The 22,552-nt window shown below is 40.1% G+C and overlaps 1 protein-coding gene across 1 annotated transcript; it reads right to left on the bottom strand.

The window, feature by feature from the left end:
• Window positions 1-2,585: 2,585 nt before the first annotated feature.
• On the bottom strand, window positions 2,586-21,406 carry fam20a (FAM20A golgi associated secretory pathway pseudokinase). Its single transcript, XM_088599708.1, has 11 exons — window positions 20,622-21,406; window positions 14,364-14,557; window positions 13,685-13,735; window positions 11,561-11,639; window positions 10,739-10,831; window positions 6,947-7,062; window positions 5,785-5,965; window positions 5,068-5,177; window positions 3,822-3,903; window positions 3,659-3,718; window positions 2,586-3,139 (listed from the first exon to the last, which is right to left on the bottom strand). The coding sequence occupies exons 1-11, from the start codon at window positions 21,008-21,010 to the stop codon at window positions 2,884-2,886; spliced, it is 1,611 nt and encodes a 536-aa protein (XP_088455834.1). The 5' UTR covers window positions 21,011-21,406; the 3' UTR covers window positions 2,586-2,883.
• Between the last annotated feature and the right edge of the window lie 1,146 nt (window positions 21,407-22,552).

Genomic DNA, 22,552 nt, shown 5'->3' with positions numbered 1-22,552 from the left:
TCCTCCCCACTGATGGCTGATGTGTGGTGAGCGTTCTGGCGCACTATGGCTGCCGTTGCATCATCCAGGTGGATGCTCCACATTGGTGGTGGTGGAGGGGAGTCCCCATTACCTGTAAAGCGCTTTGAGTGGAGTGTCCAGAAAAGCGCTATATAAGTGTAAACTATTATTATTATTATGTGTGCACTCAGGCACACCACTAGATGGCAGCAGAATATAAGCGTTGTATGCTTAATGTGTACCTCTGGTTTTAACAATGAGAAAAATATTCTCTAGCTCTGTATATTTGATTTTTTTTTATGTATATGAAATGGTTTTGTACCTTTTCTCGTTTTTCAAAAAAGGATAAAGCAATAACATGCTTTTGTTTCTGCATACATGCTTATGAATAAAATGTAGTGGATGAATCAGCAATTTAACTTCCAGGACAGACATTTTACTATGATGGTTTTTTTTTTTTAGTTTAACGTCCACCTTACTTTTTAACTAGTGCGAACAGTAATAACGGTAGTGATATCCTTAGATATTTTAAAGCATTTGACCTCCTTTGTTAGTATTTTTCAGGAAAGCCACTTTTAATATGGCCTCTCACAACCACAATAGAAGCAAATAAACAATTAAATTCAAAAAGGCTTTGGTCAAAGACAAAGGTACCAAAAGTGCTTCCTACAAAATGAAGACAATATTAAGCCTTACTGTATTTAGGTGTAATTAATGAGGTTAACTACATTAGCAGTGTTTTTATTCCGAAAAACGCTAACAACAGTATGAATATTATTTGATAATTTTTTGGTGAAAAAAGTAAAAATAGCCGAGGCATTTCTGAGATCCAGAACGGACTACAAGAGAAGATGTTTTTTGCTACACGAATGGGTTACGTTCGTAAAACGTGGTGACATCACATAAGATTTTATATGTCAAACTTACATTACAATATTCAGCTGTCGTAAAATTCAATTTGGACTCAATGTTCTGTTCTGATAGTTTTCATAAATGGCGTAAATGTATTATTTCTGTTCTGTCAGAATTAATTAAGACTTTCTGCCCAGTATTAAAGCATTGCTAATTTTCTTGTACATATTAGTAATGTTTCTTGTTTGAGGCTTGTTTTATTAGTATCAGTAACATGTTCATTACTTCCACAGCCCTCTGTGAAAAGAACTGCCACCCATTCGCAGTTTTAAATGCACATCTTCTGGTTCGTGTTTGCTGTTTATTTTGAAGAAGTCCATTGGGCTGAGTTGCTAGTGTCTTTTCAGTCTTCTACATTCAAGCATAAAAAAGATTCAGTTATTTTAATCTCTCAGTCTAGGGTGTTACTTTTAAGATCAGGAATGTGTCTGGTTCATATTTGAACTGATTTTAGAACAGTAACATCTTTTTCATGACATGACCAAAATTGTATGCAGTATTCTGGTAATTAAATGTTAATTTAAACAGTAGCAACACAGCTTGTATAAAGTAGGCTCTTGTTGAAGACAAAGTTGCAGTAACTGTCATAGTGGCAGCCCGTGTCTGAATTGTTTCTTTCATTTTTCCTTATGTTCATATCTTTAAATATCAGGAATTAAAAAATGGCAAGGAAAAGAGCAGAGCTCAGCTTTTGTTCAGAGCTTGCATTGTAAGAAAAAAGCAACCACCACAGCAGAAAAAAAAAAAAACCATTGAGAGACTTTTAGGACCTTGGTTAACAAACAGTGCTTGTGACCAGTAAACAGCAGTGCTTGAACCACAGTTTTTCTGCGTTGGAATTAAATGTTTTGCAACGAGGTGTTTTTGATACCACACTAAACCCCAGGGCTCTTTTTTGATGAGTCAGCTAGGAATTAGCGGCTTCAGTCTGTCTGGAACCCATAAAACCTTAGACTGCAAGATGTTTAATAGGTATCACTTTCCCAGGGAGACGAGACTCTTAACTAATGCTTTTATACATTTTTACCTTTTCTTGCTTCTTGTGGAGAAGAGCCTGTAATAATTTTTAGTCAAACTACTGCATTTTATGGTTCAGTAACATTGAAAACCATGGCAACATGGCAGAAAATGTAGTTTAACAGTATGGAAATAAATGTAGCCAGCTGCACTTAACTGAGATGTTTCATCATGGAGCATTTCGTGGAAATCTATTTTTTGGTTTTAAGACTTAAAGTATTTGCTGTCACCTCAGGTTAATGTCTTCTGAAAACTCTGATATTCTACTCAACTGTTTTTCCTGTTTACTAAATCTTGCCCAAAGCTCAGTTGCTTTGTTTGGGCAATGCAAGAACCACAGTTTTTTGGGTGTGGTTTTACTGTAATAGTATGACGTGCTGTAACAATTCTGTTTCTCCAGCTTATTAAGAATTACTGTGCCCATAGTACTTCTGTAAACTGCAGTGATGAGAGAATAAAGTGGCTGCTTTTTGTTTGTTCTATTGCTTTAGTAGTACTTTAGTTTTTGAAATTGTATGTTTTGTGTAGACCATTGCGTAACAGAGAAGAATTGAAGTATGGCTTATTTCTTTGGACCCCTTGGGCTGGCATGTGAAAACCTTTCTCATTAGAGGTGAAGGAATTCAGAAAGCATATTAAATGGGCACAGACTGAACTTAAATTGACATTTTTATTTTATCACTTCCTGTTCCCACTTCCCACATAACAGCCTGCTCCCAGAACAGTAAGAAACTGTTGACTGTGCTTTTAAAATTAAATTAAATCTTTCTGGGGTTCCGGGCTGCAGAGCAATTGAAAAATCTGAAATCCAACACATTTGATAAGGGTTCGAGGTAATAAAAATTAGGAAAAAATGGAGATGTCTTAAGTTATCCAGTGCTTGTTCTTGGTGCTTACTAACAAAGGGGATAGTCCTGTTTCCCACGATCCTCCGCTTCTTCCTCTTGGTCAGTGCTATCTGCTGATGGGGTTCACTGTCCTCTTCGATTCAATGAAGTCCTCAGCCACTACTTGTGCCTCGCCCAGCCTTTTCACACACTTCTGCACCGTCCTGAGAACATACTGCAGACGGCGGTCCAGCGCGATGAGGTGAGGCTCGGTCAAGATGGGGCGGAGGGCATCCTGTAGCAGTGACTCCCGCATGACGTCACTCAGCCTGTACTGCGGCTGCGACAGTAGCTTCAGGCGGAGAAGAGTGGACCGCTTGATTCTGGCACACAAAGGGCGGGAGAGGAGGTCACACCAGGAAGGCTCTGAGGTTGGTTCACGTGCTAAGAGCATAGTATTAGTAATCTCTTAAAGAATATGCTTCTGTTTGAACACCTGCACTTGAGTGCCTTACGTGACAATTGTAAGAGGTGAAAGTCGTGTCCATTAAGAGTCACATTAAGGTGTGTGGTGAGCATACTGGCACACAGTAGCTGCCATCGCAACATCCAGATGGATGCTGCACACTGGTGGTGGTGGAGGGGAGTTCCCATTAGCAGTAAAGCGCTTTGGAGTGTCCAGAAAAGCGCTATATAAGTGTAAGGATATTATTATTATAACTCAGGGTTGAGGGAGAACGGGTGCAAGGCAGGATACACCCTGGATAAGATGGTAGTCCATCACAGGGCACACGCAGTCACAATCACACACACACACACTCCCAGAAGCCTTTCGAAAAATGTTCAGAAAATTTTCAGTTATATTGTCATAAATTAAAAGAGCTTAGAAATACAGTACTTACACGCAGCACTGAATCAGGGGAGCTAAGATTGAGATCTCATCACGGGAATGTCTGCCAAATCTGTAATCAATACATGTCAGTGCATCACAACAGGGAGGCTGTAGGGTATTTGAAAACAAAGCAGGCAAAGAACATTGGACCATGAGTTTATTGATCTACATACCCTCTGGCATTGTCAAAGTGAAGGAGAAACCCGTCATCTCCAAACTTTGTGAAGATCTCATAGTGGTGGCGGTCCATATTTCCTAAGGGAAAACAAAAGAAGCCAAGGTTAATATGACAGCCAACTAAAATGTTACTGCTTGTTGGAGTTGGAATGGAAATGAAAATTAACTGTTGCTGGCCACAAATGACTGACATTAACTCAACAAAGGAACAAGTAACAGGTTTATTCCATGCTGCAAAGAGAAGAAACATGTTTTCTTTCTTCTCTTTTCAGCATGGAATAAACCTATTACTTGTTCCTTTGCAGCCTACGCATGCTGACGCAGCTACCCACCTGAATTAACTCAACAACATGAAAAACATTAAAATAAAAAAATATAATGTAAGCTGGTATATTTCAGTGTTCCTATAGTTATGTTCCATGTTTTTGGTGTTTGATGTTTTTAGCATATGTCATTCCATTAAATTCAACTTTAACCATTTCAAAAAGATGTTAAATTCGGATAATTATAATATGAGAATGATTTCACTACTATCTTTCACTACTGGTCATCCACTGTGTTTTGCCTTCTCAATCCCTTACAGTGCTAGAGCAACTTTTACTCATCCTGCTTGCTAGTGATATGTTAACATTTATTTTCACAAAGCGTTGAACGAAGAGTCCCAACAATATCATTTTCACCACAATAGAAATGAAGGTATGGTACACTAATCACAACTACAACATTTAAAATAACTGACTGGTTAAGGGTAGCACAGTGGTGAGCACTCCTGCCTTGCAGTGCTGAGGCTCTGGGTTCAGCTCTTGGCCTGAGGTGCTGTCCTCATGGAGTGTGTATGTTCTCCCATTCTCCCTGTGTTTGTTCTCCAAGGTGTATACTACTGTGCACCTGTTACTTGCTGGGATGGGCTCTGCCCCCTCCCCAATCCTGAACTGAATAAAGCAGTTAGAAGATGGAAGGATAGATAATGGATAATGATAGAAGCCCCATTCTGTGCACAGAGGGCAATCAATATACCAAATCTAACACACAGTGATTGTAACTACCATTTAAGGAGAGGAATATCATTTTAGAATGAACACCAGTAAATTACTGGTAAATAACACAGAGAAGCCAAACTCACTTTTTCAGTAAAACTTTTACTATACGCTATGTTCAGTGGTTGGTTTTGCACTGCACATTATTCATAAGTCTCTTGGCAGATGATTGAGAATCATCTACAGTTCCTGTCGCGTTGTGTACCTATTAGGAAGTCAAATATGGCCATGTCAATGATGTTCAGCAGTCTATTTCCAGTGTTGTATGGGTAGAGTTGCTTGACAACATCACAGTAGAATGGATTCACTTCCCATCTGGAAAAAGACAGGCATAAGAGATTTCAAATGCAGTGATGCAAATATGACTTTTTAAGTGATTCCAAACAGACATCAGGGCAGGTACATTCATGGAGGTGCTCAAAGAGTGCAAGCTGTGACATAATTGTACCATCAAACAAGAATAGCTGACCTCACACTCAACCCCACATTTTTTCTTTTGCAGAAATGGAAAATGGGGATAATCTGACCCTGCAACTGGTTCTTGAGGTTTGTGAATTGTAGTGTGCTCGTTTTGTATCACTTCAAATAAATTCAGGTGCTACCTCGAAAGAGAGTTATTATTTTGTTTTGGAGTAAAAGCAGAACTTTCAAAGAAATGTTACTCTAAAAGTCAGAAACAAATAAAGAATAAAAGTATAGCATTGCTGTAACATGAATGTGAAGGCTTACTTTAAAATGTTCACATGTTAAGACCTGATGATCTCATAATGTGCGAGAATACAAACCATTAGAGCTGTAGGCTGTGTTCCCTGCAGGAGTTTGTATGGGTTTAGGATTGGTGACATGCAGGGAGTGTTTGCTGAAGCTTCTTGTGAGGAGTGCTTTTAAGGCGATAGCTTCGGTGTATTTTGCTAGCCCTTACTCTTCTTTTCCTGCAAAGTTATAGGATCTGATCCAGGGATTGGGGATGGAAAGGCGGGGAGCGATGGTCAGCCCAGGCAAGTAGGCCGACAAGGAGCCCTCCAGCATGTCGGGATTCCCACACACCGCGTACTCCGTCTTGCACACGTACAGGCACTTCGCAAAGAAGCAGGTGTTGTTGGCTGTAAGAGGGGGCGTAGAATTAGACAGTGACTGCACTTTAAACTGCGTTGGGGCCAATCAGGGTAAAGTACAGAAGGTCTATTCTTGCAGGCTTCTATTTAGACTGCTGTTTTAAGTCCAGCTTTACCACTTTACAAAATGGGCCCAGAGAAGCATGGAAAGTAAGGGATTGGTGACTGATTTCTCAGTTTGTCCCCTATCCATGTCCATTTCTGACATGGACATGGATAGGGGACCAGTCACGATACTTCATCAGATGATCAGGCATAAATTGTGATCCCCAGGTCAACCTGTTTCTGGCTCATCCAGCTACGTTTTTCTAAATGCTCGTTCAGTCAATGCAGGTCTAGCAAACTACTAATCTTTTCTGCCCCAGTTGATTAAATTACAGAACCAAGGTCAGCCTTCAAACCAAAAACTACAACGCAGATTTGCATGAAATTATTTTTGGGGGGATCTGAGGTTTTCCTAAAAATATATAATCTTTCTATAATCCTTCTGCTTGAGGCAAAACATTGCACATGTTACAGATTTATCTGTGGGTCTTTCAAAGCACTTAACACTAAAGATGTATTGCTGGCCTTCATGTAATTCTTCTGGTTATTCTTTAACTTCTCTGTTTGCTCTAAAGACTGTATCAATTTGCTGAGGTCACTCAGTCTTTCACCACATCAGAATATGGTCAGAAATGGGCCAGCTGAAATGGGATTCAGCTGTACTTTAGTAATGTAAACAAGTTTATTTGCAAAGTAAACCAGTTTATCCATGAGTCAGAATTCAGGGTCTTTACCAAAGGAGACTGTGTTCTATAGAAGCCAATGAGAACCCATTTGAGTTGCAAGAAGAAAGATTAATCAGTAGTACGTAGACGACCTATAGCTTTGTGTTAGAGCCCACTGTGTCCTACATTGATTAAGCACACATGAACAGAGGGAAGGGGAGGTGGTTGTTAACATCCAGATAGATTTGCCAAAACTCACCAGGAGAGGTGAAGAAGACACTCCTCAGGTCTTCGTTCCGTGTTGTGTAGAGGATTTCTTGTGTAATGTTAACCAATCTCCCAGCCACGGGCGGCACTCTGCGAAAGTCTAGTATTCTGTCGGGGAGGAGAAAAGAGAAACAACAAAGACCTTAGTCACCTAAAGACACCAGATTGTGATTCTTTTTCCTTTACTGACATGGTGATGAGTCCTAGGGTAGGGGTTGTGTGTTTATATACTGTAGGTCAATACATGTCCTACCTGTCCCACCGGAGAATTAGAGAATATCCTTAATAGCAGGGATATTACAGTAGGCGCAATTATACAGTATGTACTGCGACAGACTACCACATCAATACCATTAAATCCTCACAGATATCCACTCAGCCAACAGCAGCTGATGCAGCTCTTCATGCGATGTGGATAACAGTACAAAAGCTTCATGTGGTCTGAATTGCTCTCCCTGTAGTGTTTTTAATCCAGCAACCACTGTCCATGAACATTTGAAGTTGTGCAAAGTGACTCATTTGCTAGGTCTGCTATTGTGTTCTATGTTTCTCCAAAGGCACACGTACCAACAATAAGGCCTCATAAGATCTCTTAACTCTGCCATTTTCTCCATGGCACTGCACACTGACGAAACTTCACTGATCTGCTGCTGCTTTTCCATTTACAGGAATCATGAGACACAGCACATACTGGCCCTTTCCCACTATTTTGGGCAGGATGGGTCTTGTGGAATTAAGCATTCTCTAATAGTTTAGTAGGGTATACTTTTTCCAGATTGGTTTGTAGACAGTTAAGTAAACTGGAAGCTGAGGAGACAGCATTCAAATCTTAAATTACATCCATGTAGTCCATTTGCGAATTTCCACTTCTTAGACTGTACAGTATAGGTTCACTTAGTGCATGCTGACATTTTGTCTAAGACTTTAGATATTTTTTTTCATGTTCCTGCTATAAACACCAGGGATGTGAGTTGCATTGTGAGAGCTGCCAGTCTGAGAAGTTAATTAGATGCTGCCTGGCACAGAGCTCCTAATCTCTCTCCTCAGATGTATTTATTCCAGCCCTGAGTGTTGGTGTGGAAACCTTTGCCTTGGCTTGCCTCTTTAGTACCACTATTGTAATTCAGTGCATGAAAGTACAAAAGCCATTACACCACACTTCCTCCTCGCCATAAATCTCAGTCACATCAGCCGTGCCTTCCAGTCATGTTCTATTTTATTTCTGTAGGGTGTGGGAAGGGGAAGATCTTGAATAGTGCTGTAAATCATGCCTGGTTTTACACTATGTGGTGGAGCATTTGAAAACCCTCATATTGTATATTTATGTATCAAACCTAATCCAGAATCCTGGATGCTGTGACCAGTGCATTAGATCAAATGTATACCTGATTTCTGACTTTTGCACTAACTGGTTGAGTCACGATCATCTAGACCTGGAACACTATGTAAAGAATTGTGCTTGATCTTTAAAATCTAGAGAAAATTGAAGTATTGAAAGGACAACATTCTTTAGGCTGTAAAGCAACCTATCCTATGAGAAACGATAAATGATTTCCTGAATTCACAACAATTAGAATTCCACCCATTGGTCTTAAGAAAATAGAAGTCATAACATGTACCAGACTGCTTTAAACGAGGTTAAGGCAGGGTACACCAGTCCATCTCAGGGCAAGTATAAGCCAATCATACATGGGGACAATTTGGAAGTCACAGTAAAATCCGAGGGGGGAAATTTGGCCCGGGCTACGCTTATCGAGAAATGCCTGGGGATCTTAAATGACCACTCAGAGTCAGGACCTCGGTATAACATCTCATCTGAAAGACGGCACCCACTACAGTATAGTGTCCCTGCCACTATACCGGGGCATTAGGACCTATACAGACCTCAGTGTGGGCGCCCCCCACTGGTCCCACTAACACCACTTCCAGCAGCAACCATAGTTTCCCAGGAGGTCTCCCAAACTGTTACTGACCAGGCTCAACCCTGCTTAGCTTCAGTGGGTAGCCAGTTGAGAGCTGCAGGGTGATATGACTGATAGGTATCGGAAGTAAATAGATAGTGGAGCAATTGTAATCATTCCATGCATGTCCTACATGCCTGCTGTATGCCATCACTTTTGAATCAGGAACGTTTCATCTGATTTACATGATGGGCTGGAGACCTCTTGACACCAAGGTCTACCTAACTACTGAGAGTCCCAACAGCCTCACTCGACTAGTAGTATTTGTTCATCATCAGAGTGGTTGGATAGGTATAGACTGAGCTGAAAAGTGGAGTGGTGAGCAACTAAGTGTGCCCACTAATGGCTTTTCTTCTGTCATATTCTTATATTTATCATTTAATGAAATCCATTGTCTTTTTAGTTTTTGTCAAGTTTTGTTTTCTTTCATTCTTCATCCTTAGTGCTGTCTTTTCGTGCTAGTGATGCTTGCCAAAACTGCAACTATTGCTGAATTCCCCGTGGTAAAATAATGGCACTGAGCTTCAGAAAGTGTTTCAAGAAACACAGCCATAAATTAATTGCTAACAGTTATTGATATTAAGTGTTCCTGGTAACACTTAACCCCAAAAGATGAAAGCCCCAAAAGCTTTTAGATTCTTTTCACCTTATTATCTCACCTTCTTAATTCTTATATTGGCCCTCTAGTTTATTTTCACAAATGTATAATTGTGGTATAGCAAAGAACCAGAAGTCTGCTAATAAAAGAGAAGTGTATTAAAAATGGCAGGAAATGGAATAAAAGGGTACCTGCTCCTAAAGATCAAGGATTTATGCATGCATAACAAATCTGTCTTATTGCATAGATTTAGTGCAGAAAAGTTATTTTAAATATTTTTAAGTGTACGTATTTGCCTTTGAATGCCAATTTATTTTATCCATCCATTTTCTAACCACGTCTTCGAATTTCAGGATCATGGAGGAGCCAAAACCTATCCCGGCAAACGACAGACGCAAGGCAGGATACACCCTGGACAGGATGCCAGTCCATCACAGGCCAGCCACAGATACAAACACAGACATGCACACACTGCCACCAAAAGGAAAGGGCCAGTCTTCCCAGAAGCCAATTTACATACCAGTATGTCTTTGGACTGTGGAAGAAAACTGGAACACAGGAAGAAACCCATGCACACACAGGGAGAAAATACAAATTACGCCGGTTATTTTACCACACAAATTGGTTTTACTGTGTCATGCTGCAGTAACGTTTTATCAGAAACATTAAACCCTTAGTTAATGTGTAACAAGTGGCAGTAGATGCCTAGCTCATTTTAATAATTGTAGAAGACAATGTAATAGAGACCAGCCATTTAGCAAAGCAGGCTTGTCATAACCAGCATCCTAATGAAATGATTCAGCTATGGACATTTTTAATCAGGACCTGAGGTATTAAAAACCCAATATTAAAATGGCATTTTGAAGGATATGAATGCCTATATACTGTATATAATATGTATTCATTTGTATTCCAAACACTTAAATATAATATACTTGACCATTATGAACTATTGTGATCAGGAATACCATTCTGAGTATCAATTTTGTTTTGAGATTTTGTATTCAAGGTAAGTATGAAGATGCTATAATGACCAGCACATTTTCTGGGGTAGCAAGTTTTCATCATTTTTAACCCCCTTATGCAAATCAGAAATTAAAACTTGAATGATTTTCAATTACTTTCCAGTGTATTTCATGAGAGAATTTTGTAAAAACTGAAATCCATGGTACAATATCTTTTGGAAAGTGAATTTGGGAATAATAAAGGGTGAGAGGGAGATTACCTGTCCAGGTGAAAAGCAGCTATTTCAGCATTGTGTCTTTGAAAGTCCACAAAATAAAAGAAGTCCTCTGGGGTCTCCTCATCTCTTTCCTGCCTGAGTAAGAAGAGAGTCATGAGGCCTTGAGCACAGCAGATTTGATCTATGGTGGTTGGTGCTCATATCAGGCAGCAGTAGACAAATACTTCCAGTTCTGATCAAGGTAGCTAGCATTATTTTTTATTGTAACGATTCAAGGTTCGACTGAACTGTTTAACTGTTGAAACATCATCCAGATGCCCTACATTGGATGCCTAACTAGCAGGAGTTTGTTCCTCAGGCTCTGGAATCTAACATGCTTACTGGGTCTCTTGAAGTTGTAAGCAGTTTTGCAGTTCTTTACCAAACAGTGAAAGCCATTTACTGGATGTTCTGACTGGATTACTTTATCCTTTCTTCACAGCCAAGTTCTGGTTTAAGCCTCTAAAATGGATTTGGAGCACTAAGGGCTGGAGGTGGGAGCCTTCTGAGTTGTAAACCAAATTCTAACACTAATTATGAAGGCTGAAACAAACCTGCCAATGTATGCTAGCTTCACAAGGGCTCCAGAACTAGTAGTTATGCAGGACTACAATATTTCTATTCTGGGAATAGTAGAACAATGAAGTGCCTATATTACTTGCTTGAATTGGCTGATTGTGTTTCATAAATCTGAAGATCGAGACTTTAATAGTGTCAATACATTTAAGGATTTAAAGTTCCATTCTGAGTATTTCCTGACATAAGTCTGACCTCCTATATCTTTAGGGCAGAGATAAACTGGTTCTTTTCTCAAGGAGAGCGTACCTTCTGGGTTTGAACATGGCCTTGCTGAAGTCCTGGAACTTCAGGGCCAGCTTCAGGTGGTGCCCACTTGGCTTCACCACTGGGGGAAGAGACGATGAGACCATAAGAACAGGTTCTCCTGACACTTGGTCTCCTGTATTCATATCCATTCAGCTCTCTTTCAGTATTTCCTGTTTTTAAAACGTTATGTTACTAATCAAAGAATATAATTCCAATGTTTTATTTTTAATTCTAGCTATTGCTTTATAATACTGTATTCAACACTCATTCATACACAATAATAATTGCTAACACTTATATAATTCTATTCTGGACACTCCACTCAAAGCGCTTTACAGGTAATGGGGACTCCCCTCCACCACCACCAATGTGCAGCATCCACCTGGATGATGCGACAGCAGCCATAGTGCGCCAGAACGCTCACCACAAATCAGCTCTCAGTGTGGAGGAGAACAGAGTAATGAAGCCAGTTCATTGATGGGGCTTATTAGGAGGCCATGATTGGTAAGGGCCAATGGGAAATTTGGCCAGGACGCCATGGTTACACCCCTACTCTTTTCGAGAAAAGCCATAGGATTTTTAGTGACCGCAGAGAGTCAGTTTTACGTCTCATCGAGAGGACAGCACCCTTTTACAGTATAGTGTCCCCGTCACTATACTGGGGCATTAGGACCCACTCAGACCACAGGGTGAGCACCGCCTGCTGGCCCCACTAACACCTCTTCCAGCAGCAACCTTAGTTTTTCCCAGGAGGTCTCATATCCACTGCTTAGCTTCAGTGGGGCTGTCAGTTGTGAGTTGCAGGGTGATACCTGTATGGCAGCTGGCTGCTAGATTATTATGTAATACAAACTGAACTTGCTTTTCACTAGATATGGCCAATTTAATGGAACATTCATTCTTTCATCCTATTCTTGTACCAGACATGTCTAAACTTCACAATGATAATCACTTCACTCACTGGCGTTTTCATTTGTTTGCTCTTTTTTTGGTTTTGTCAAAAGATATTGCGTGCTTCTGCTACTTACCACATAGGGGCCTGGGGCTGTGGTGTTGTCTGAACACTGTATTGCCTTGATAGTTTACATACTTGGTTTAAAAGCAAAAAACAATGTACCAATATGCATTGAAATGTGCATTACTGCTTGGTGAGATTGGATCTCAGCTTTGGTTGAAGTGTGAAAGACATCCTCAAAAATACTCATCAGTCTTTGATATAACTGTGGCTTGGAAGAGGGACTTTAACTTAAGGAAAACTGGCAGTGGAGCTAAACTTCTCAGGCTTGGAATGCCTTCACATGCTCAGCTCATATTCATTTGTGCGTGACTGCAGTTTGAGAGATAGTGCCAGCAGGGTTTTCTCTTGTGTGGAAGACAGTGCAGGAGAATCCTGCATAAGCAGGAGGAATTGTCCTCTCACACGCTCACACTGATCAGGGTCAGGATTTAAAGACCAGATTTCCGGAGGGGGGAAATTAAATCTTAAAGCTGCCATTATAATCATGTGGGCACTTCAGCAGTTACCCAATGTACAGTCACATTTCAGTCCATTGCAGGGCACATACAGTACTGTACAGACACACACACTCACACCAGGGCCAATTTTACCACAAGCCAGTTAACCCACTTTATTGAACCAGGACCCCCAGAACTGTGAGACAATAATGCTAACCACAACACCACTCAGAAATAATATTAAGTATCTTATTCAGAAGATGCCAAGGATATTTGATTTTAGGTCATACTTAACGTCAGGAATGCTTACAGTTGATTAATGTATACAACAGTAGTATTTCTATTGTTTCACATTTCCCTAGTATCTGGATACTTTAAATATTCTAACAGAACTCTAGATTTTGTCTAGGCCTTCTAGTGAAAGTTGTTCATGTTACACAAGTGATACTGTTCTGCTAAAGAAATATAAATCTTATTTTTAAATAAAAAAAATTAAACGTATTTTTCTGAAAAACAAACATGCAATCTGTAATCTAGTTAAAAATTGAAGAATTGGTTTGGTTTCAATTTCTGCTTTAAAATTAAAGAATGTTTTTGAAGACAGTATCTAGATAATCTAAAAGATATGAGTTTCTCTGGAAACCTTAATGTCTCACAAAGGCTTTTTACCTTGAGAGCAGTCACACATGCCTTTGAGAATTTTCTCATCTTGAGTGTAATCTGTGTGAGAAAGAAAAAAATTATTTGGAAAGGGGATCATTGTTAATGTGGACCATGTTTGTTTTGGATACCATAGAAAACTAATCATGTACACTTCTTTTGAAATACAGTCTAGTGTAACCTGTAGGTGAACACTGGTGTATATGTCTAGATATGGGACACCAGTCAGATCACCTTGCTGACGACAATCTCAAACTCTGACTCCTGCAGGAAGCTAAAAGAGGGGTATTTGTATTACAAAGTACCCACATAAACTAAGAATTTAATCTGGCATGTGAAGAAAATCTGTCATGCCTCAGAGACATGTATTTTCATATTTTTACCAAAAGAAAGCATGCTGCAGTATGTTAAAATATACACATAAATGTGCAATCTTAGATTGACTGCTGTATCTGATACATTGGAAAATGTGTCTAACATTTAAGAGAAGTTTAAATTAATCAAAATGGTTTAATGGTTTAAAACAAAGAGCTGACTGAAGTAACTGCAGAATGCTGTATGGTTTGACCTGGGAGGTGTGCTGGGAGCCGGGATATTTTTTTTTCAGGTGAATTAACCTCGCTTTGTTCCAATATGATTCAGTGTCTGTTTCTCTCTGTTTTCGGCAGGGCAGGCTGGACTTTCTCACCTGCGCTGATAATGGGGGTGCTCCCCATGTCTCGCAGCAGCTGATCAATACTGGGGTCGTCACGGGAGTACAGAGCATAGCGGTTTATTCCCAGGTGGAACTTTACCCAGCTGGCTTCGGGGTCAAAGGTCACGGTATTAGAGGGGAAGGAAATATTGATAGCTGCTGCCGCTGCACTGTAATACTTCTGATGTCTGTTGAGGAAAGAGAAACACAAGAATATTTCCACAGGCGGTGTAAGGGACAAAACTTTATCTCACTTTATGGCTGTCAGGGACCAAAACTTTATCTCATTTTGACAAAGACCTGTGACGCTAGAGACTTCAGAAACAGCAGGAGCACACAAATCATAGGACGTAAATGGAAACTAACTCAAAACTCAACCCAGGAACCATTTTTCATACAAAGGTGGTGGGCATTTGAAACAAGCTATCCGGTCATGTTGTTGAAATTGATCTCCTGCTTTTTGCAAGTCGTGGCTGGTCAAGATCCTTGGATCAATTACTGTACAGTGGCTGTTAGTAACCAAAAAAACTCAATGGGACAAATGGCCTCCTCCATTTGTATAAACAGTCCATCTTGCACCTGCATTTGAAGAATGCTAGTTTATGAGAGATGCAGTGGCTACATCAACGACTGTTGTTTCAGTGCTTGATTAAACTAAATGACAATCAGTGAAATGAGGAAAGACTAATTGACACTAGTAATGTTTTGAAGAGCATTGATTCGCTCAGATTTTTTCATGTGCCCTGCCAAAGAATTGTTTTGTCCTCAAGTCCGTGCTAATTTTTAAGGCCGCGGTACACTGTGACTTGTGCCCAATACTTTCATCTTGATTTAGCTTCTTGTACTCTGAAGCTCTGAAAGCCATTCACCCTCAATGTACATTCTTGACATTTGTGGTGTTCAAAAACTACTACTCTGAGCTTTAGACTTCACAATACTGTACATTTTCCCTCTTTGCCATTACAAGGCTAGATTTGTTCTTGGATTTCTTGGGTCTGCAGTTAAACACGATTGTAAAATAATCTGTTGTCGTTTGTACTGAGCCCAAAATGCTGATATATCTTTTTACATATTTAGTTTGAGATTTCTGGATTTCTAGATTTTGTTATGCAATCTACAGGCTGGCCTCAGGGATGATCTCAGGGCAGACTAGCACTGTTCACATCTACTGTGATCTTTTCCCCCCTATACTATTAAGGGTAGGAAGAGTTCAGTCTGATTACACATTACCTGGGCGCAATACCGCAGACAGATTACAAAAATTACATCTATGCTGCAACACGTTTATTATGTCCTCCAAGTAAGTGCAATGGAGTGAGTCACAAAATGACTAGTTGTACCCACTCGAAACAGGACATGGCCTGCTGCAGTCCTGTCTTCATGGCTAGTCCTAATCGGCACAGCTCTCTCTGTCAGAACCACAGCACAGTGTGGTCACAGTGGATTTTACACACACATACACACCAGTTACTGGCAGCTTCTTCTTAAGGTTATTTTTAAAGAGTTTTGCTTATGCTGTACCTTAGCACAATTGCGATAATTATATCAATTAAAAAAACCCCACTGAAGATAAACATACATTTTTGCACGGGATGTATTTTTAGTGGCAATGTATTGGGAGCCCACACAGAAACTGAAACACTTAGAAAGGTGCTTTCCCTGGAGTTCTCACATGTTTTCACAGAATACATGTTTTCTACACAGAGACTACACATAGGTAAATGCTTATGAGCTCTTTTTTAGAATTTGTGTGTGGTCAAAGACATGGTCAAGAACTTCCACAGTTTAACCATAACATTATTCTTTTATGGGGTTTGGAGACAAACTGCCCCCCTTTCACTTTCCATGCAATTTATTTGAAGTCATTCAGTTTTTTTTTCTCAATCGATCACCTTGTGTGATTTTACTTCAAATACTTGTGGATACAATCCTAATCTTTAAATCACCAATGTTCCTGATTAAACTTCTAAACGCTCAGCTCTGACTTCTCAGAAAGCATTTCACCTTCTCCAGGATTACCTTAGCTGTATTTTCAATTGGAAGGGCCAAATATCTAATTTCTCCCTAGTTATTTATTAACACTATTTTCGAACTTCAAGTACTGCAGTGGGGAAGCATTAGAGAGTGTGACAAATGTAGAAGGGAATAAGTTCAAAATTCAAATTCAAATTTTTCGATAATGTGTTTTTGCTCTTTTGCTCTGTTTGCATGTTTGTTTTGGAAGAAGTCTAGCCATACTGCTTTACAGTCCCTTGTGGCTGCCCTGGCAATTAGAAACATTTTTGCCACAGGTCACAAAACAGGCTCCTCTCACAATACTGAGAGATTGCACAACATGTCCTAATTTACATGTTTATCCAGATTCCCTGCTTCGCAATGGAAATGCATTCCAATACTTGTGTATTGTACTATTGCTGAAGCCAGGTCTGTGGTTTAATTTACTTGACTTGTGTAAGTGGGACATATTTGAACTACAATCAGCACACTGCACATGCGTCTTCCATACATATGCTGTGATTCCAAAAGTACCACTCTGAATGTGTTGGGTTATTCCTGTACTTTTGTAGTATATTTTCAGTTTGGGGTTGATCATAGCACTTTGTGAGAGGGGATTTAATTCCTGATATGACAAGTCACAAACTGAATTCATTATGTGTTTGTACATACTGTTTTTGTATTCTGTAGTTTTGTAACTCATCTCTATATTATAAATCCCTTTCTAAATCTTTATTTTAAATCCCGAGAGTGTGTGATTGTTAAACTGATGCTTCTGCCTTTTGTGTTTGTTCTAGTTACTCCTAACACAGTGCAGAAATACTCTAACAGGACTGTTAAGAGATGTCTGAAGTGCAGGATATATCCCATTTGCCAGATCTGCTATCTGCTGTACCACACCTGAAGAAAATTTGACATTCTTTCAAAGGAGACAAAGTGGTCATAATCTCCTCTTTGTACAGAATGAATAACCCACAGTTATTAAAAACGTCAGATACAATTTCTGAATGAACCTAAAATGGGGAAAGTGTTAAAGATCTACCTAGTTTGTTTTGTCATCTGATCCTTAAATGTATCACATGGGTTTTAGCTCCCTTCCAAGATCGTGTTTTTTCTCTGTTTATCCATATCACACAAACTTTTAGGATCCCTGGAGAGGCGAAATCAACCTAATTCCCACCCTTTCCTGCTCTCATGGTGCAGCAAGCTGTGTAATTCTAAAGCTCTGGTCAGGGTTTGGTTTCCTTGTGCATACTGGGTGTGTGAAATACAGAGAGCCAAAGGCATGCATGGAGACATTGCTGCATCATCCTTGTGAGCACAGTAAAGCAATATAAAGTAGTCAGAGTTGAAATCAGGGTCCCAATTAGACTAAAGTGCCCCGGACTTCTCCCCTCAGATGTTCTAAGTTATCCTACTTAATGGACACCATCATAGCGTTGAACAGAGGAAGTCAAGGAGAAGCTTTTCTTAGCCCATTTCTCTGCAACATTGGAACATCACCTAACAAGGTTCGTTGAAAGAATGATTTCCTGTAACAGGACAATCCCCTGCTTTTAATTTTACAGTCTTCACAGTTGTAGCTTTTTTTCCCCATTGTTGTTTTTCAAGAGCAAGATGACAAGCAAACCGAATAACGCTGCGTTTCTTTAAAAATAGCAGAGACTACAGAGAGCAGAGATTGTGAATCTTTATGGTATCTTGTTCTGAACTGGAATGCTGGGATTCTGGCCAGATGAGTGAGTCCCTGCTTGGTGACCAACATCACAGCTGTGTAACATACGCCAGGAAGGAGCCACTTCCTGAGAGTCAATGCCCCTGCCCTCAATGGCTCCTCACCACAATGAGAATGCATGTAAATGTATTTATTTTATTTATTAGTACTTTTCGAGAAACTCCAAGCATGGTACAATAGCACACAACATACTGTATAAAACAGAAGCAAAGAGAAAGTGAAAGAAAAAGTGCAGTGAAATGACTTACTGAAACCAAGGGTAACTTTGTAAATTGGTTTTGAGTGGATGGTAAGGCACCTTTTGTGTGGAGCCTCCTCCAGACTGGTAAGTAAATCCTTCATCTTGTTCTAAACCATCTAGCACCTTATACGTACAGTATGCCAAAGAACTAGATAGGCAATTCCAGGTTTTCCTGGAACCCCGTTAATTTTATGGAGACATGTGTTCATGCAGATTACTTTAAATTAATACAAAGATGGTTGAATTCTGATCATATTCTGAAACCTATTTTGTACTTTAGGTAGAGTATACCCGAGTAAACAACTGATAACAGTAGTAGACCTTTAATAAAGTCAATTAAGACAAGGCATATTTCATGGTCACACCATGGCTTTTACTGAACAATATTATGTAAGATGCCCCTGTGACATTCCTAATAGTCACCTCAAATTTCAGCACAGCCAAAAATTAAAGAAAGCAATACTGTGATGCTGATGCTGGGAGTATTTGAGGAAAACCTTGGTCTTTCAGTTTACCCTAAGACTAAGAGCTTGGCTGCATCCTCATCTTAATGTTAGACAGATCAGCAAATGTTGCGGTGGTAAACAGATACAGTATGAGTATATAGATGTTTTGGAATTAGATATGAGAGTCATCAACATAGCAGTGATACCCAAATGATAACAAATAATATGACCGACCTGGGGGCATCATGTAAATACTGATGTTCCAGCACAGAACATCCTGAGTAAGTGAAGAACATCAGCCATGATTAACTAATTAGCTGCTGGCTTTCAAACAGAACCAAACCAATGCCAATGAAGGGGACTGCTAGTATCACTAATGTGCTCTGACCTTTTAAGAGCTCATTGCGTGCACAATAAGATTATAATTGAGCTGCTACCTCCTGTGACAGTTTTTTTTTCACAAAAAGATAAATGGTGGAGGTTGTTAAGCACTTGGCTGGACTGGCCAGTTGTATCTCACACCAGTGTGATAGCAGGAGACTTCAAGCCTGCAGGCACAGGATGAGATTTTAGAAACTCGTTGATGAGGCTAATAACAAATAGATAAGTAGCTGGTAAGATAACTTCGTGTAGGGGTATAGGAATAGTGTCCAGGATAGAGGGAGTAGATCACATTTCAGCTACCATCGCCGATAAATAAGCGGAGCGAAAAGCAGTAAACTGGGAGATATGCGTGATTATGTTATATTGTTCAGCAGAGAGAGGAAAAGCAGACCCACTGGCTGGATTTAGGATGTGCAGATAGTGAAGAAAAAGGCTACAGGACTACTGCAAATCATTCAAAAAGAGTGGAATACAGAAGGAGGGTCCTGCCTCCTGAAGCATCCTTATGGCCTGCTGATGTTGGTGCTGATGTAGGCCTATAGATGCACAGCCAGCCTCATCTTCCTCCATCAATGCTCAGAACTCATAAACTGCAGTTCTTTTGTGTGCAGAGAAAGAACCAACCAAAGAAAGGTGAACTTTAATAAATCTACCTATGTATAAACGTTATCAATGAATCTATATTTTATTCTAGGTACGGTTTAGTTTTACAGATTCCACATCCATCCTTTTTTTAACTACAGTACACCATCCAATTCCAGGTCACGGGAGAGCTGGACCCTATCCGGCTAAGCAACAGGCACAAGGCAGGGTACACCCTGGACGGGATGCCGGTCCATCACAGGGCACACACTCACACCTAGGGCCGATTTTACTTTCACATCCGTGGTACATATATTAGATTTCTACAGTATTGTCTAAATGAAATCCTGCAGCAAAGAAAAGCCGGATCCTGATGTACTTCTCTTTTGTTAAGAGTCATGTTATCTGTTACACCAGTTATACCAGTTCTTTCCTGCTCCCTCTCCCTTGCTGTACCTACAGTACCAATGTGCCGTATATGTATGCATATTCTACTGACAGTATTTTTGGGCTTCCAGCTTTGGGTAGACATTAATACAGGAAGTGTAATTGTATTGCCCAAATAGAGAATTATGAATCCAAGAATGATTCACCTTCCAGAAAAGCAAAGAGTTAATATTTCTCTTTAGTTGTGCTGCTGCTTTTATCAGTACTGTTTGAACATGGACTAAAGTTTGGAGAAAAGGGTCTAAAAAGGTCTTTTTATTTTCTTGATCAAACATCCATTACTGTGCACTCACCCTTCATGCTTAAAGCGTTACTTGCTTCACCTGCTTTGGAAGAGCTGCAACCTGTGGATGTATTGTTCAAAGATTCTCCCTGGAGAATTAGAATGAGGTTGTTTTAAGAGGGTGAGAATGGCCCTGTACCTGTTCCATCGGGACACTTTCCTCTTGTAGTAGCTCATCGATTCCTGTGGCTGGAGCAGGGTCTCGTCTGGCCCTAGGCGCGGAGTGCGGATGTTGTATAATGGGTGGATGAAAAGCTGCTCCAGTTTGGATCCCGATCTCACCGTCTGAGACTCGGGGGAAGTTGGCATCCCATCTGATCCCCGTGGAGGACTTCTGGCAGTCATGGAAGTGTTGTGCCAGTGACCCGTGAGCTTGTCGCCAGTGCTGCTGCCCGGAGAATCCAGACAAGTGCATTCATTCCCAAAGTACTTCTCCCGCAGTTTGGGTAGAAGGACAAAGTAAATGTCGGCAGTGAGAATGGTAGTGAGGATGGCAGACACCAGCAGCCTATCTCTTCTCATCCACATGATCGTGGTGTGTTCGGCTCTCTGCAGACTCTCTGGCTTCCCCCTGCTAGCATTCCTGATCTGGCATCCAGCGCTTCTGTCCTGCCAGACTGTACTGAGACAGCAGCAGCAGCAGCAGCATTTCGCAGCTCCTAGGCAACATTCCAGCTGCACCTTCCCACTTCCCTGTAGACTCAGCCCCCGTTCGCACTGTGAGCCAGTCAGAGAGACGGCAGGAGGAACCAGGCGAAATCAAAGGGCTGGTGGATTGCAAGCAAACAGGGAAATGAGCAAACCAGGATCTCCAGCGATGAGGGCAAAGTTTTTCTTCTTTGTTTTTTCAGCGTGTTTGTGGAATCCAGCATTGCCTCTGGTTTAGATTAGCACCTTCTATTCTTTCCTTTCTACTCATTTATTTCCCTCTTTAGCTTCCTCAGAAGTGTACGCACTGTACAAATGTTCGTTTTTTGGCAACTGAGAGGCACAAAACACACTTCTAAGTTTGGAATGCCATTTGTCATCTTGGGAGTGTCAAGCAAGAACATGTACAGAGGTGGATCTTATGTTGTCATTGTTCCTGGTGTTATTCTTCTTGAAAAAAAGAATACAATTGATCTTCAGCATACCATTTCTTAACCTTGTCAAATGTTACTGTAGTATTGGGACAGTTAATAATAATGAAGGTATTGAATGGGATGGTTAAGCTATGTATTGTAAGATAACATAGTATTACATTTTCAATTAAATTCAATTTAATTCAATTTATTTTTATATAGCGCCTTTCACAACAAGGTTGCCCCAAGGCGCTTAAAGTACTATAGCACTGATAATAAGTAAAGTAAGTAACAGTAAGAAGAAAAGAAGCATGATTTTGTAAATATTCAAATTAGAAAAGATCATGACCTTTTTACAATTCATAGCACTTTCTGTTAAGCGTTAACCCATTAACACAAAACAATTTTAAGTAGCAAATTCATATATCGCTACATATTTTACTGCAGTTTGGAAGCATTAAATATGCTAGTAAATATTTTGTACCTTATTGTATTTTTTAAAATGAAATACAAATGTTTATCTTCTGCTGAAGAAGGAAATTCCTTTATATGATGCAATGATTTCCCAGTCATAGATCAAAGAATAATTCATAATTGCCAGGTGTGCAGTATGATGGCCTCTGATTATCAAGTGATGATCGTGAGAGCTGTGGCAAGTCTTTGCAGTGTGGAATGTTTCATGGTTATTAGGAGTCTATTTTCACTGAATAGTTTCATTGTCAAAGCCGATGACAAGTGCCTGGGACTTTATTCTTCTTCGAAGGTTTCTTATGAGGTCAGAGACTAACACTTTATGCAAAATAGATTCCATTTCGGCCACTTATTTTCAGGATCTCAGAATGGCACACACACGGAGGAATATTACACAGACTACAGGGTCTCACCAAGACATTTGCTGCACACAAAACCAAAGCAGCATACAAAAGTCTAGTGTGACATTTTTGTCACTGCTTTATGGCACTGACACATTGATGGATCTCTCATTTCACTTTTAGATGTCCATCAACGT

Source organism: Lepisosteus platostomus, chromosome 11, assembly GCF_059453375.1.
Source record: "Lepisosteus platostomus isolate fLepPlt1 chromosome 11, fLepPlt1.hap1, whole genome shotgun sequence".
Taxonomy (NCBI): Eukaryota; Metazoa; Chordata; class Actinopteri; order Semionotiformes; family Lepisosteidae; genus Lepisosteus; species Lepisosteus platostomus.
This window is presented reverse-complemented; position numbering and strand designations above follow the sequence as displayed.